The sequence below is a fragment of the Tenrec ecaudatus genome, chromosome 2 (assembly GCF_050624435.1).
Source record: "Tenrec ecaudatus isolate mTenEca1 chromosome 2, mTenEca1.hap1, whole genome shotgun sequence".
Classification (NCBI taxonomy): Eukaryota; Metazoa; Chordata; class Mammalia; order Afrosoricida; family Tenrecidae; genus Tenrec; species Tenrec ecaudatus.
Window position 1 is genome coordinate 136179379 of NC_134531.1, and position 17298 is coordinate 136196676.

The following is a 17298-nucleotide window of genomic DNA, read 5'->3' on the forward strand; positions in this document are numbered from 1 at the left end:
ATGATCAATATCTGAAATGAGTTAAAGTATTTCAGATTAAAAGACAGAACAAAAAGTTAAAAAAGTAATTGGCCCTGCAAAAGAGATGCCCCGTTGTCTGCTTTTCAAGTTAAGACTTTACCATTGTCTCTTTGGACATTGACCTTAAAAGCAACTTTACTGACGTGCAGCTGGGCTGCATTTTCAGTAGCAAAACTGTCAACACAAGATAAAAGCTTGTTATCATTAGTATTTAATTTTGGTGGGGAAAGTGAGCAGAGGGGAGTTGATGCTGATGAATATTGTAACTGGAAAAATCTTTTCAGATAATGCCACTCCACTTTTCTCCGCATACTCATGATGGGCTTTCAATTCATGGAAGCCCTGCCAATACTAGCTTAAGTGGTCATAGATAATTCACTTCAAGCCATTTGGCTTTTAAGTGTTCTCATTAAAAAATTAAGTTCCCTGATGTTATGTTGAATATCCATTCCATTTCTAAAATCCTGTGAAGCTGTGAGCTTTTGAAACAGCCTCTTGTGCTGTGGAGCAGCCTGACCCCTTATTAATGCGTGGAATGTGCTGAGCTGTGTGTAAAAGCCAAGTTTAGATGTTGATGTTAGCACAGAGTGACACTTCTTTTGATATCTTAAAATTCAAACCAAAAGAAGCCTAAGGTTTTGAAAGAGGACATGTTTTAGGCAACTTTAAGAAATGAAAGTAACTACTAATCTATTACTGTCAGTGCTGAAATCTTTTTTGGAGAATTTAGTATTTCTCTAAAGATGTTTATTTATACATCTGTTCCAAGTATGTACACTTATCGGGGATCAAAAGGAAGTTGATATTTAAAAAGCAAAAACCAAAAAAACCCCCAAAGAATGTACTGGTATCACTGTCAAGGTCAATCGAAAGGTATATACCTTGTAAGGCATACGTTAGTAAGCTCAAGGAGTAGCAAAGTGCACCTTGGTTTGAAAAAACATTTCAGCAGGCGTATCTTCCAGATGGAAGTACATACAAAAACTGTATGTTCTTTTTCTTTTGCCTCCACAAAAAGAAACGCGGTTAATTTTAGTTTAAAGAGTCAGCCTTCAAACAAATATTAAAGAAACAGGAAGCATTATGTCATTATTCCCAAGGTAGTAAGTGGAAGCAGAAGAATACATGCTTTTAAATTTACAAACTAAAACATAGCTCCACTCCATTTCAGAAGGAAATTTAAATTGGGAAAACGTAAGGGTGGTAAAAAGAAGCATTTATTATAGGTTGTAAACTAAAAGTAATTTATTAATTTTAAGTGTTCAGTAGGATACTGCTAAAAAGAAGACACATCTCCTAATGTAAGGTTAATAACTGATCATGCCTTCTGGTAAAGGGACCTTATAAAGAAAAAACAATTGCCAACGTTTACAGTAAATGGAAAACTATAATATTGATGAAAACTGGGTGATGACTTTGAGAGCAGGCTGCCTCATAGCTGTCTATGCTGCAGCAGTGCTGACATGAAATATTTTCTGTTGGAAAAAAAGACACAATTGCTTGTATAGAATTTTTAGACTATTTTATTTCATGTGACTTTTAAAAAACATTTTACTGTGCTTCATGAGAGCTTACACAGCAAATGATGTTCACATTTAATATTTTCTACACAGATTATTCTGTGACATTCTATTTCTGGTGTTGTATCAACACTCTTATTAATTCCAAATCTGGTAGTTACATAACTTCTTAATAGCCAACGTCTTTGCCTCCGATGGAGTTAAACTTTTTAAACAGCAACTCAAAAGTAATATTAATGATACAGTGAATATAATCTTATTTTTATAAGCTTAGATGGAGGAAGCAAGTGAAACCTAACTGTTACTTCATCTTATCAACCTCCTGGTATTTACCCTTGCAGTGGACAGAGTGGCACTCTGGTTGGGAGTTGAGCGACATAAGAAATGTTCGTTCTGACTGAGAGTGAACATCCGAGGTTCTGAACTTTTAACTATGGCAAGAATGTAAATTTTTAGGAGTTTTTTTTAGCATTTTATTATGGACTCATACAACTCTTATCACAATCCATACTTACATCAATTGGATAAAGCACATCTGTACATTCTTTGCCCTCATCATTTTCAAAGCATTTTGCTCTCCACTTAAGCCCTTTGCATCAAGTCCTCTTTTCTCCCCTCCCTCCCTGCTCCCCGCTCCCTCATGATCCCTTGATAATTTATAAATTATTAGTTTGTCATTATCTTGCCCTGTCTGGTATCTCCCTTCACCCCCTTTTCTCTTGTCCGTCCCCCAGGGAGGAGGTCACATGTAGATCCTTGTAATCGGTTCCATCTTTCCAACCCACTCACCCTCTACCTTCCCGGTATCGCCCCTCACACCCCTGGTCCTGAAGGTATCATCCACCCTGGATTCCCTGTGCCTCCAGCTCCTATCTGCACCAGTGTACATCTCTGCTCTCTCCAGACTTGCAAGGTAGAATTCAGATCATGATAGTTGGGGGGGGAGGAAGCATTTAGGAACTGGAGGAAAGCTGTATTCTTCATCGGTGCTACATCACACCCTGACTGACTCATCTAAGAATGTAATTTTTTAGATGTTATTTTCCCCATGATTATGATTTGAGTACTTGTCTTCTAGTTGAATCAAGATTCTAAGCCCATGCCTTACTACGACCCAGGTGTATGCCGTGGCTCGCATGTACATGTGCGGTCACCGAGGATCCTCACCTCCGTGACTCTAAGAACGCCTTTCCATGTCTTCCTACTTCCGAGTCGGGGCTTTGGATGGTGACTAGAAGCAAAGGGGTCCATTTTATTTCACGTCAGGTGTTTGGAGTTCTGCTAGCCCCTGATATGGCTCTTGCTGATCGGCACTGGCATAGCATAGAATATATGAAGGACTCCGCTGCTAGCTGAAAGGTTGGTCTTTCAAATCCACCAGCTGCTCTGCGGACAGCTTTGTAAATCCAAAAAAGAGTCGCAATAAGGTGGAATTGACTGAATGGCTTTTCATATGTGATTTATAGGTTTCATTTTACCACTTGGGACAAAATGTTAGATTTCTTTGAATAATCAAATGAATAGGTCTTTGGGCTCCAAAGGAGCTCCAGTGGCACAATGGACTGTGTGTTGGGTTGCTAACCACAGGTCAGCAGTTCGAATCCACCAGCTGTTCCACAGGAGAAAGATGAGGCTTTGAACTCTTGTAACGATTTACAGCTTTGGAAACCCCAGGAGCAGTTCTGTTCTGTCCTTGAAGTCTCTATGACTCAGAGTTAACCGGATGGCAGCGAGTTTTTGGTTTGGAGGTGTGGGGGCAGCAATGATCTTTTCATTTCAAGGATGTCTTTTCTCTTCACTCTCCCACCATATCTTCCTGCACACATCATGTACACTTGTTGATACCTTTCCTTTGGTTCACGTGATTTCTCCTCATACTGCTGCATGAAGACTGCTATACCCTGGATGACCAAGGTACCAGTCTGCTGTAAAACATTTGAACCACAGGCGAGCAACTGCTCTGAGCACGGCTTAATCACTCGATGCTGGCATTCTTTTTAGCCTGTAAATCCAGTAATTTTACAGCCCCTCCCCCATGTCAGATGAACGGGTCTCCGTCCATCTTTGCTCTCTCGTTGACATTGATACTCTTGACCACTTCCTCCTTGAAGCAGCCTTCAGTGGCACATTGATCTGCTTTTCCTTCCCCATCTCTTTTAGATAATACATAAGTTTCTTTTATAGATTTCTTCTTCCCTACCCATTATTTCGTGTTGCTGTGCCTCAGTGATCTCGCCCAGGCTCTCCTTGTGTCTCACGATACTGCTGTCCCTCAGCAGTGACATACCACAAGGTCAGCACTTCAAACCCCCTAGCCACTCAGAAAGAGAAACCTTTCGGCTTCTGTGAAGATTCCCAACCTCAGAAACCCCATCGAGGATTGCTCTGAGTCTATGTTGACTTGGAGATAGTAAGGAGGAGCCCAAGCTTCTCCTTGGCTTCTCCTCTGAGCTTCTATCAGCTGTCTTCTGAGCCTCGCACTTGCCTGCTATATTGTGCTGCGGTTGATTGAAACCCACTTCAAAGTAGTTTTGGGTCAAAAGGGGAGAACTGTTGACTCATAAAGCCAAACCTCAAATGTACATGTGAGGTGGTCCCAGAAATGCCCATCATCTGGACTTCTCTTTGGTCTCTGCTTGTCATAATTATTACCGCAGAACCATTTTGTCTATGAGAAGTGGAGCATGATTTTCTAATGTGAGCCTAATCAGAGTGGCTGGGCTTGGTTGGCCAGAGTGAGACGAAAAGTATCATGACCAACACAAACGATTCCTATGGTAGTGATAATAGTTCATTCCCCCACGTGTGTGCATGCACACACAGCCTACCTTAAGCTTATGAATGCTTTTCTGCTGTGTTGAATGTGATTTTTTAATTCATAGTTTTTTATGTGCTCTGAAAAATAAAACCCACTGTGTTCGAGTCGATTCCATGTCATAGCAACCCTGGACAGAATAAGGTGGCAATGGGGGTTCCCAAGGCTGTGAATCTTTAGTCAGGTGACCAGCTCTTTCAAATGTGAAGGGACCTATGTGTTTGAACCACTAGCCATTTGTTTAGCCACTGTGACATCAATGATCCATGATGAGTTATCATTGCTTAATTATCTACAGTTGATTGATTGCTGTGCCATGAAATCAAAGGAACTCTGTCCTAAAAAGGTATATGTATAAAAATGATGATCAGTATTTCTTAAAATTAGAAGCTTTTCTGTGGTAAGCATTGTGTTCTGATTTGTAATATTTAAAAAAAACAATTTGGAGTTAGCTAGAGCTGCAGTAATGGAAACACCATAAGTAGCTAGCTCTCACAGATCAGTTATTCTCTTATCGTTTAGGAGCCTGCCAGTATCTGCTGGCTCACAGCTCAGGAGGAAAGCCCTTGCCTCCTCTCAAGCATCTGTTGGCTCAGAATTCCATGGAGATCCTCATATATCTGACATCAATTTCCCTCTGGTTCTAGGAGTTTCTCAGTACAGGGGGCTCAGGTCCAGAGGATGCTCTCCTCTTCCTTCTCCTTCCCTCCCCTGTCCCCCCCTCCTCCCTCTCCTCCAGGTTCTTCTTTCTTGGTGGTAGTCTCTGATCTCTGCCCACTTCTGTTATCTCTCAATATAGAGAGAGGTTTTGGAGCCCTGGTAGTGTAAGGGTTATGCATTGGGCTGCTAACCACAAGGTCAGCAGTTTGAAACCACCAGTAGCTCCATGTGAGAAAGATGGGGCTTTCGACTCCCTTAAAGAGTCTCAGACACTCAAGGCAGGTCTACTCTGTCCGCTCATGTCACTAGGAGTCAGCATGGAGTTTAAGCTTTGGTTGAAGATCGTGCCCCAAGGAAATGCCCTTTACAGCAGATCAGGCTGTGATTAGGATTAAAGGTTTTGTATCGATGCTCTCCTTAATCCTCTTACTGGCTTATTACATTAGATCACGTCACAGGGGTTCATTACTTAACTGCCACACCACTGTAAATCATGGCCCAGCCAAATTGACACATTCTGGGAGGGACACAATTGAATCCATGACAATACATTTATAAAATAATTCCTAATTTATTGTCATATGTAAAATGCTCTGTGAAGTCAAGGATTTCAGTCTCCTTTCCCTGTTATATCTCTAGCACTTGACAGGCACCATAAAACATTTGCTGAATAAATATTCACTTAAATTCCCAAGTGGTGTTAACAAACCCAGGGACAAGGGAACAACATGTGATCCAAAATCGGTGGCGAGGAGGGTGTAAGAGGGCTGGTAGGGCTTGATCAAAGGCAGTGTAACCAAGAGGAATTACTAAATCCCAAATGAAGGCTGAGCATGATAGTGGGACAAGAGGAAAGTGAAAGGAAATAGAGGAAAGAACCAGAAGGCAAAGGGCATTTATAGAGGTCTAAATACAGACATGCACATATGTAAATATATATGATGACAGGGAAATAGATGTATGTGCATATATTTATAGGTTTAGTATTAAGGTAGCAGATGGACATTGGGCCTCCACTCAAGTATTCCCTCAATGCAAGAACACTTTGTTCTATTAAACTGGCATTCCATGATGCTCATCTTCCTGATGACTGCTGAAAACAAAGTGGGTACATAAGCAAATATGGTGAAGAAAGCTGATGGTGCCCGTCTATCAAAAGATATAGCATCTGGGGTGATAAAGGCTTGAAGATAAACAAGGGGCTTTCTAGCTGAGCAAGAACAAAGCCCACCTGGCAGAAGCACACCAGCCTGTGTGATCACAAGATTTCGATAGGATCAGGTAACAGGCATCAAAGAACAAAAAATCTTATCATTGTGCATAAGGGGGAGTGCAGAGTGGGGAACCAAAGCCTATCTGTAAGGCAACTGAAAATCCCCTTACAGAAGGGCCTCAGGGAGGAGACAAGCAAGTCAGGGTACAGTGTAGCAATGATGAAACATACAACATTCCTCTAGTTCTTAAATGCTCCTACCCCCCTTCCCCCCACACACACACTATCATGATCCCAATTCTACCTTACAAATCCGGCTAGACCAGAGGATGCACACTGATACAGGTAGGAACTGGAAAAACAGGGAATCCAGGACAGATGAACCTCTCAGGACCAGTGGTGAGAGTGGCGATACCGGGAGGGTGGAGGAAAGGTGGGGTAGAAAGGGGGAACTGATTGCAAGGATCTACATATAACCTCCTCCCTGGGGCACAGATAACAGAAAAGTGGGTGAAGGGAGATGTCAGACAGTGTAAGATATGACAAAATAATAATTTATAAATTACCAAGGGTTCATGAGGGTGGTGGCGGGGAAGGTGGGAGAAAATGAGGAGCTGATGTCAAGGGCTCAAGTAGAAAGCAAATGTTTTGAGAATGATGAGGGCAACAAATGTTCAAATGTGCTTGACACAGTGAATGTATGCATGGATTGTGATAAGAGTTATATGAGCCCCCGATAAAATGATTTTTAAAATAAAATCCGATTCTTCTTCCCCCCTACAGTGTTTACTTCTTTGAATAATATTTACTCCTAAATTTATTCCAGGTTTAAGAAAATAAAAGCCTTGAAGGATAAATAACTTTTTCTTTTTTTTTTTTTTCCCCACCCTAGACTACCACTTACAGGCTTTGGGTTAAGACAGCGATTTCTGTGCCTTCCTGATAGTTCTGAGACAAGTTTCCGTGCGACCAGCAACCAAGAAAGGAGAAACTCTCTTCTTTACTAAACTGACTGCTTAAGATAACCTGAATCGCAAGAACAAAAACTCAAGTGAAGTGCTAAAATTATTATTCTGACATCGTTGGACACTCATCCTACTGCGGAGCATATTATTCAGAGCTTCCTGCGCTGAGGTTCCGAGCCTTCCCTGGTGCTTATTTATCCCCGGGACTGTGACCATGAGTGAATTCTGGCTGTGTTTCAACTGCTGTATTGCCGAGCAGCCCCAGCCTGTAAGTACGAAGTTGCCTGTGTGCAGTGGGGTGGGGTGCTGAGTATGGAGAGTTCTGGTTCTCACACTGACAATTAGAACCCTAGGAGGCAGTGGAATGTCACAGATTGTTCCACTGAACAGCTGTAGCAAAGGGAGAGAAAGCAGCAACGTAGTCTCACACATACAAAAGTGTAGAACTATCAACTGACAACTGAAGGAAAAAGGTATAAATGTATATTAAAATAGCATTCTCTGAGTAAATGCTATGTGTCAGCAACCATGCTAGACCACTGTGCATGACTAGCAACGATACCTTCTTCCACCAAGCGGACAACTTCGGCAGAGGGGGTAAGGGGAACGGCAGGAAGGAGACAATCACCTGAGGAGAAACTGCTAAGTCAGCCTGGGAATCATGGGGCGGAATACCTGGCAGCCAGGTTGCCTACATCTGTCTCAGTGAATGGCGTCATTGCCCCCTCACTGCGACTCCTGTGTTTACAGTTGGAATGGGATTTTCCCAAAGACACGTAGATATTAATTGGTCTTACTGACTTGTTGAGACCCGTCCTATTCTGTGCCTTTCATCTACGCATATACTGTTACCTATGAGCCCCAAATCCACATTCTGCTCATTCTAAAATGCCTGGGTCAGATGCCACCTCTAAAATCTTCCTGAACTTTCCCTTGACTTAGATACTTCTGTATTCCCGCAGCTCTTGGGTCCGTTTGCTGTTACCGCACAGAACTCCTTTAGTAGTCAGTCACCTAATTCTGGAACAGTTGCTCCCACCAACTTTTGAATTCTCTACCGGCTGTACCCTTATTTATCTCTGTATCTCCAGGATCAGCTATACTCCCCTGAAGAATGTAGGCACTTAGGGTGGCTGGGTGATTTTTGTGTTTTGTTTGTAACACATCAAAGAAGAATGAGACTTAAAGATGTACTTGCACATGTAATATAGCAATGAATTTTTATTATGAAAATATATACAGGCTAGGCAAAAGAAAAACTTTACAAAATGAAAAACCCTTTATTGTCCTCTCCCCTCAATCATACCCAGGTGAAATCACTTTTAGAATTAGTTACATATACCTCTAGCTTAGCAGTTCTCAACCTGTGGGTTGTGACCCCTTTGGGGGTCGAATACCCCTTTCACAGGGGTCGCCCGATTCATAACAGTAGGAAAATGACAGTTATGAATTAGGAACAAAAATAATTTTATGGTTGGGGGGGTCACCACAACATGAGGAACTGTTTGACAGGGTCGCGACATTAGGAAGGTTGATACTCTCAAGGCATTTGAATATTATATGTAGGCTTTATTGTTTCCAAGTAAATATGCTTATGCTAAACATGTATTGTTTATACTTAACAGTATCTCTCAGGTTATTTCATGCTTAAACATAAATCTATTTTTGCTTTGTTATTTCTAAAGTCTTCACAGTGTTTATGACAAAAATATGCTATATAATTTATTTTCCTGCTGCTGGTTATACTTTGCCTATATTGTGGCAATTATTTCTTTTAGAAGAATTAATACCAGACTAATCACAAGGAGTTGGAGATTAAAGATGTCCCAAATGTCCACTCTTAATATGCTATTCTCCATTTCCCCCCATTCTTGCCTTGGGCATCTACCCTCCTGTGAGTGGGCTCTTGCAGTTTGCTGCAGCATCCCACAGGAACCCATGAAACTCTGAGGGAGTATCTCATGTGGTAGGGGATGCTGATCAGTCCAAGATCTGAAGGTGAGGCAGGGGTGAGCTAAAGCAGGGTCCAGAACCAGAAGCCAAAAATGCCCAAAAGTCACAACAGGCCTTGCTTCTACCAGAGCTGAGTAAGGAAGTAGAGGTCACAGGCTGTCCAGTTGATAGAAAGAACTTTCTGGTGGCATTATACAGCCAAGAAAACATACGCTGGGGTCTCCAGTGCCTTTAAGGTAGGGTCTTAAAGATTCCCCTTTAGGAATCAAAGGGTGTGGTTTGGTTCACACCCTGTACTAAGAGCAGGTCTTAACTCGACTCCACTAGTAGAGAATGCCCTCCAAAATGGGACAATAGCCACAGTCGTGTGACGTCCAAAATTATAAAAATATATCACATACTGAATTAGGTATAGAAGGGCCATTTGACTAGCTCATAGGTTGTTTAATTGGTGTTCTCTTGATTACTGGCAAGATTAAGCATCTTACTTAATGTACTTAATGTACGTTTATACGTAAAAGTTTTTACCTTTTTCACTTAGTTGCCTGTTGACATTTGAATGATTTTGTGTGTCTGAGTCTATTTTACAGATTTCTTTCTCCACATTGTGGCTGATAATCCTTTGTTCTAGACGTTGATCTTAGTTATCAAGTTGGTTTCTTAACTTTGGGAGTTCTTTCATAATATACAAGTTTCCCTTAAAGGGAACTTCACCGTCCCAGTATTTTATTTTATTTTACTGTTTTTATCATTTTGGTTTTTCGCTTTTATGTCTTTGATCCAGGTAGAGTAGTGACTGATTTGTGTGATGTGAGGTAGGAGGGCTTTAATTCTGTGAGCTGACTGAAAACCTGGCCTGGATGTCATGCTTCTTTAATACTTGGAGCCCTGGTGCTGGAGTGGTTGAGTGGACCTGCAGTCTTCGAAGTTGGCATTTGGAAACCACTAGACATCCTTGGGAGACAGACAGGGCTTTCTACTCCCATAAACAGTCTCGGAAACTCACCAGGGGAATCATACCCTGTCCTAGAGGATATGTCTTGTGAGTCGGCATTGATTTGCTGGCAGTGAGTTTGGTTTTTGTTTTCATTGTTTGTTTTCCTGTTATATTGCCATATTCTTGAAGGTTTATTTATTGCCAGTACTTCCAGTATATTTTAGAGAAAATTCTACTCAAGTGTGTAGTATATGGGCTTACTCACTAAAAGCTAAAATAGAAAGGCCCATACTATGAATTTAAGAAGCATAATAAGGCTTGGATTATGAATTTGAGACACTAAAAATATACAAGGAGGCTTCAGAAAGTTCTTGCCTGTAAATTATCTCCTAGTTGTCTTTTCACACAAATTTTTAAGAGTACCTCCCAGGAAACCCCCCACTTCCCCACATTTTCAACTTGAGTTTTCGATTAAACAAGTCAGTATTGTGTTATTGTTTAATAATACATTTGTGTGAAATATAACACCAAAAAAGGGTCATCAATTTCTTAGCCTTTTGACTTTCTAAAGAAAAACACACACAAGAGGGTCATGAGCTTACTGTAATGAAGGAACAACAGCTAGCTTGTGGACTCAGGAATATTTGGTTTGAAGTATGCAGTAGTAGTATGCATCCTTGACACACACAAACACACACACACTGCCATCGTGTCAGTACTGACTCATTGTGACCCTGTCGGGCAGGGTAGTGTGCATCCTTGACACACACACACACACACACACACACACACACACACACACACACACTGCCATCGTGTCAGTGCTGACTCATTGTGACCCTGCGGGCAGGGTAGAACTACACCTGTGGGTTTCCGAGACTGTAACTCTTTATGGGAGTAGAAAGCCCCATGCTCTGTAGAGCGACTGCTGGTTTCAAACTGCTGCCCCTGTGGGTCATAGCCCAACACATACCCACAGGGCTCCTTGATGTATTCTGAGCACTGTATAAAAACTTATCCCTGCGTGCTGTTGGATAGGACCAAGACTGCCTTATTTGAAAGTTGCTTGGTCATCTCCAAAGTTTGCTTTTCTACAAATATTCACTGAAGCAAAGTACTGAGTGCCACCCCTCCCACTCATTCTTTACCACCCCTGCTCTTGTACATTCCATGTATGAAAAAGGAGCAACCAGTATTGGAAAGAAAGCGGGAAGCATTTTGCTGAGCAGTAGCAGACGGTTCATAGTTTTCGCTTCCTACTCCTTCACTTTAAGACAGAGTCGAATAGAGTCATGGTAATCAGAACGTTTTCATTGGCTCTATATAAATGTTTGTCTTAAGAATAGCTAGGACAATGGATTAGACATTTGCTTAGTTGATGCGTTGCACCTTGTTTTTCTGTGTTGTCACGTCACTTCCGGTTCATAATACCTCCGTGTGCAGCAGAACAAAACATTGCCCAGTCTTGTGCCCATTGATGCAAGCACCGTGTGACTCCATCTCGTTGAGGGTCTTCCTCGTTCACACTGACCCCCTATCAGGCATGAAGCCCTTCTCTAAGTATATTGCAGCTTAGGTTTGAAAAATAAATGAGAGATATTTTTCAGCTGTTTATATGACTAGTGAATTTTTTCTCTATTGAGTTCATCAGCATGTAAATGTTTGCAGCCCCACTGCATTCACTTCCGAGCTAGAGTGACGCAATAGGCCAGAGAAGAACTGCGCCAGCAGGTGCGCAAGGAAGCAGACTACCGCCTCTTTCTCCCACAGAGGGCTCAAAATAGCACCCTTTTGGTTAGCAGCCAAATGCTTTAACCTCTGACGGCCTAGTTTGTTTTAAAAAGAGAGAAGAAGATGGCGGTTGATTTACAGGAAGAAAATATAATACTTTTCTATTTAGATTATTTGTCTTCCCTATTGAATACTTCCCCACATGGCATTGATTGGTTATAATGCTATTTGAAGGTATCTGTGAAACGTGTGTACATATTTTAAAATTCTACATAAAAGTGCATTAAGACAAAAAGCAAGCCCGCCACTATCAAGTTGATTCTGACTTAGTTACCGTACAGTTTCCAAGTCTGTAAATCTTTATGGGAAAGACAGCCTCATTTTTATCTCGGAGAGCAGCCAGGGGATTTGAACCGTTGACCTTGCAGTTAATCAGCAGCAGCATACAGGACAGCACCACCAGGGCTCCTGGAAGTATAAAGGCATCATATATCGGTGTCTATAGAAACACTGGTATTTCTACCATGAGCTGCGAGATCTGTTGAAGTGATAGCAAACATACATCTTGGGCCTCATGGCTCTCATGTTAAACAATATGTTAGCTGATGGTAAGAGCTATGTAGAAAAATAAAGCAAAACCAGAAGGTAGCGCCTGGTACTGGAAAAACGGAGTGCTGATGTAATAAAGGAGGTGTTGATGGAGGAAGGCCTCTCTGGTGCGTCTTATGTGAGGAAATTACAGAAAGATCCTTTGGGCAGAGGGAATGGAAAGTGTCGAGGCTCTGAAATGTGGTGTGAGGGAACCACAAAAACGTGAGTCCAAGGGACATGGTATGGGAGCTGAGGCCAGAGAGGCAGCCGAGGGCCAAGTCACAGATGGCCTTCAAGGTCATGGAGAGATTTTGGTTCTTCTAAAGAATGGCGTTAAACTTCAATGCCGTGATCTCCCCTATGTTTTTAAAAGAACCCCTATGCAAAGACTAAACTGTAGGAGAGAACGGGTAGTGGCAGGAGTGGAATAGCTAGTTTGTCCCCGGTGGTATGGAGAGTCTGTATGCACATCTGAGCACCCCAACTAGTGAGCCGCCCTACCTTGTCATCCATCCTGCCTGTCTGCAACGCAGTGCACAGTCCTTCAACAGTCAAGTGGTTTTCTTCCTTCAGGAACATTTCGTTCTCCCCTTTCTGTTCTTATGTGCAACATAAGACTGACCTTTTTTCATGTTACTGTCAAACTGATTTTGATTCAGAGGGAGTCTGTGTGTGTCGCAGAACTGTGCTTAGTAGGGGTTTGGTGGCCAATTTTCCAGAAGTAGATCGTTGGGCTGTGGGGGACCCTCTTGGTTAGGAACCAAGCACATGAACCTCCTGCCCCACCCGGGACCTGTCGTACCGAGAGGAAGGGAAGGCAGGTGACGGGGCAGGACCTGCCACGAGGAAACAAGGCTGCTTCCCAGGACGTGAAGTGAGGGAGGAGAGTTGTGGGGGATCCGTGGATACTTAGGGATCAGTAGACATTCTGAAAAGGGTCAAAACCAGTACTGCATCCTTAGAGGATAAACCAACTGACCCCTTGGGAAGGTGGTAGAAGAAACTCTAGCTGGGGGAATTCCATGATTTCAGAGGCTTTCTCTAAACCAGAAGAACCAGCCCCCCTGTGCAGGGTATCTCAGGTGCTATGCTGTAATGACCTCAGATAGCACACGTTCACTTAGAGAGCTTTTCTTTTCTTAAAGAAATAAGATTCCTCACCCTAAAGGAAGGGTGAGTACGCTAGAAATGCCATCCATTTTTCACTAGCTTTAAAAAAAGCCAACGTGTGCATGCTCTCACTTCATTTAAGTTCACACACAATCACTTTCTACATCCACAAACACCATTTTAAAATATCTCAAAACTTCGGTCTATGTAATAAAAATAGGAAACTTTATGCATTTTGAGAAATGAAAGGTTTTTTTTTTGTACTTTATAGGAAGGCCTTGTGGAGAACTGGTTCAAGTGTTTTGTTTGTGTTACAAAGCCTCTAAATTCCTGAGACTGTTTCATGGGCGGGGGCTGCTGGCCCTGCTCTCCGAGTGGGTGTCGTGGTGCCTTTAGGCGGTGGCTTGCCGAGGGTGCTGGCTGATAGGCCCTGCAGAGTGTGCTGTAGCGCCTGGTGCCTTCCGTCCTGACAGACGCCCCTCATCCTGTCGGTGTATACATATTGAGGCCAACCCAGAAAGGTTCTTGACAAAACTGTGGAGTAGATCTTTGGTATTTTAATCCTGCTGTTTCTGTGCTCTTAACTAATCAGAAGTAGTTAATTAGTAGTGTTCATAGAATTGGGGTGGGGGGTGGTGCAAGGCAAGGAGGAGAATAAGAAAGAAGGCATTTCTTCTCAGAAACTAGAAGATTTTCATAACTTGGTTACACACCAGAGAGGAAATAGTGCTTTAATGTACGTCTTGAATCGATCCTTACTCATTTTAAATAGTAGTCTTGTGCCAGATCCCTCAAGCTATTTTCCCATAAAGCCACGTGGTTAAAATTGATTCTGTGTACAGCACAGCACTCTGGTAAGCACAGCGCCACCAGTGCTCCTGGACTGACATGTGGTGTCAGCTCAAGAAGCAACAAGGATTCCTATCTAGAAACGCTGTTTAACTCCAGATCTTTTAGAACTGTAATACGTGTCAAAGATCAAAACAGAAACAGTGGAGAGGGACAAGCTCACTGGGATCAGTGCTTGATTGGTGATCACCAGTCCTTTTACAGGTTGTTAGTATATTCCCCTTACAGGCGAGCCTGCGCATTCCTACCTGCACATTGGTTTCTCTGGAAGTGAAGGGGTTGAGGTGTAGAGTGGCGCCTCCAGCTTCCCGGGGTACTGCTTGTAACTGCTCAGAGTGTGGGAGCGCGCCATCTCTACCACCCACCCCGTATATTCCGTGCTGGTGTTGAGTTGTTTTCCAAACTGAAGACTGTAGTCTTTGATCTTCATTAGAAAGTACTTCAAATCCTCTTTGCTTTCAGCAAGCAAAGTTCTGTCATCTTTATATTGCAGGTTGATAATGAGCCTTCCTTCGGTCCCTGTTCATATGATCCAGCTTCTCAGATTATTGCTCAGCAAACAGATTGAATAAATATAATGAGAGGATACAACCCTGCTACACACCTTTCCTGATGTTCAGCCACTCAGTATTCCCTTGTTCCTGCTGGCTCTTGGCCCAGGGGCAGGTTCTGTGGGAGCAAATTAAGTGTTCTGAATTTCCATTCTCTGCAGTGTATACTTACAACAATCCACACACAGAAATTTTTAATGGAACTAAATTTTTATTTCTGATCAGTAATAGGTAACATTCAGCTTTTAAATTATACATCATTGTGGAAGAAAAATGTTTTTGCAATTTTTATGGAATCTACAAGTATATAAAAGTTAGAATTTAAATGTAATTAAAAATTGTAATTATGCTGGGCTTGCTACTATTGTGCTCCTTAGAATAACTATAGTACATTGAAAAGAGCCCTAATAGGACTATGGTTAAGTATTTGGCTGCTAACCAAAATGTAGCAGAAGACAGACCAAGTGCTCTGCTGTATAGATTACAGCCTAGGAGACCCTTTGGGAAAATTCAGACCTCTTGTATGAGGTGGCCATGAGTCAGAGTCTATTCAACCGGCTCACACCATGTTAGTGAATTTTACCCAAATGGAGATGCATACTCATGATGAATATGAATTAGGAGACCGTGCAAATGTACACTACTAGCTTGTGGCACTGAAAGTGTGAGCCCAACTTGTACCCAAAGGCTGCCGGTTCGAACCTCTCTGGTTCACCACCAGGCACAGAAAAGCCTGGCATTCTGCGTCTAAAATGAGAGCCACGAAATCCCCGGGGAGCAGCTCTGCCCTGTCCCTCGTGGGGCTGCCAGGAGTTGGAATTGACTGTGCACCGACAGCTTTGCTGTGCTTTAGTTCTGGTGAAGCAGTCATATGTTCACTAGTAGCCACCATTTTATCAGTTTCCTCAATTAAAGTGCTTTCATGTAGCAGATGAGCGGGTTTATGGTTTACACCACCTAGGAATTAAAGAGTAGCCTAACCCTAGAAAAGTTGGTCTCTTAGTAGAATTACATCCACTCCTCATTAATGGTCTGTCTCTTTAACCAACATTGCATGAGAATAGTAAAAAAAATCTATCCCACTGTTTTATGCATTGATGATGGGCATCTGGCAAGGACAAATTACGAGGTGTGAGGTAAAAGTCATGCTGGCTTCAGTGGGGCAAGGTTCTGAATTAACCTGTCTTGACCATGATACTCAGTGCTTTGGCAATTATGAATCAGTGTAATTTGGTAATTAGGTAATGCAGTCATCCTTCATCTTATGATCTGATGTAATCATCCTCCATTTTCACAAAAGGTCTAGGATTTTACAGGAGAGGCTGTATTTGACTTTATTTGGTTTTCGGTTACCAAAGGGGGCTACTCCGTTGGCCTGAGTGCATGTGTTTATATTTCTTCCCTGAAACCCCACTTTACATTGTCAGAAAGGAGGTGCTTTTTCGGTTTTGTTTTTAAAGTGTGAAAAAACCCACCAGGAGAAAGCAAATGGAGTGAAGCGACCACAGTGAATGAGAGCTAACCAAAGCAAACAGATCGTGGAGAGGAAATGTCTGGAGCAGAGTGTAGTACAACCCAATCGCCTATAGAAAAGGTCACTTACATGAAGGAAGCCAGTTGCCCTGTGTGGACCACCTGCTACCACTTGGCTCCTAGAATGTCTGCAGCTGTAGGCTGAACCCCTCAAGACTGGCCTTTAGCAGATCCACCACCAGAGAACTGACTGGCTCTGGAGAAAAGACCCATGACACCACAGTTGAGGCTTCTCACCACACTCAGTGACACCCGGCACTCCAAAGCCTTGCCCAGTCAGTGATCATCAGAGATGAGAAGAGGCAAAAGGAAATCACTGGCACAAACAGGGTAGAGCAAAGAGATGTTGCAGAAGACAGAAAATAGCCCCTAAACCCACATATCATTCCGTTGAGATGCTGGCTCCACTAAACAGGAACAGTGGGCTTACAGAGGGAGAGAGGAAGGGGAGAAGGGGCATAACAAATCAAGGACAAAGTGAGACAGGGAAGTAATGTGATAGCTGAAATAAAGACGTCCAGTTTCAGAGTGGGAAGAGAAAGTCAAAGAGGACATCTTCCACAGAGTAGAATAAAGAGATGGGAAGGAAGAGGAAGTGAAACTAGGTGATCAATCCAGGAAGCCCAAAGTCTGATGAATTGGGCCCGATTTTCTTTGCTGTGGCGCCCTGGTGGGTAGGTAGTGGGTTGGCAATTCAAACTCACTAATTGCTCCTCACGAGAAAGATAAGAATCGCCTGCTCGAGGTTGTACACTGGTGCATACAGGAGCTGGTGGCACAGGGAATCCAGGGTGGATAATACCTTCAGGACCAGGGGTTTGAGGGCCGATACTGGGAGAGTAGAGGGTG

At 42.7% G+C, this 17298-nt stretch overlaps 1 protein-coding gene across 4 annotated transcripts in view; it reads left to right on the forward strand.

The window, feature by feature from the left end:
- Positions 1-17298, forward strand: part of CDC42SE2 (CDC42 small effector 2) — a 92513-nt gene that overhangs the window by 51842 nt on the left and 23373 nt on the right. For all 4 annotated transcript variants that reach the window (XM_075541506.1, XM_075541505.1, XM_075541507.1 and 1 more), the window contains one exon: positions 7122-7462. In XM_075541506.1, the coding sequence (XP_075397621.1) occupies positions 7409-7462 (54 nt within the window). In that variant the 5' untranslated portion in view covers positions 7122-7408. The remainder of the gene's footprint in view (positions 1-7121; positions 7463-17298) is intronic.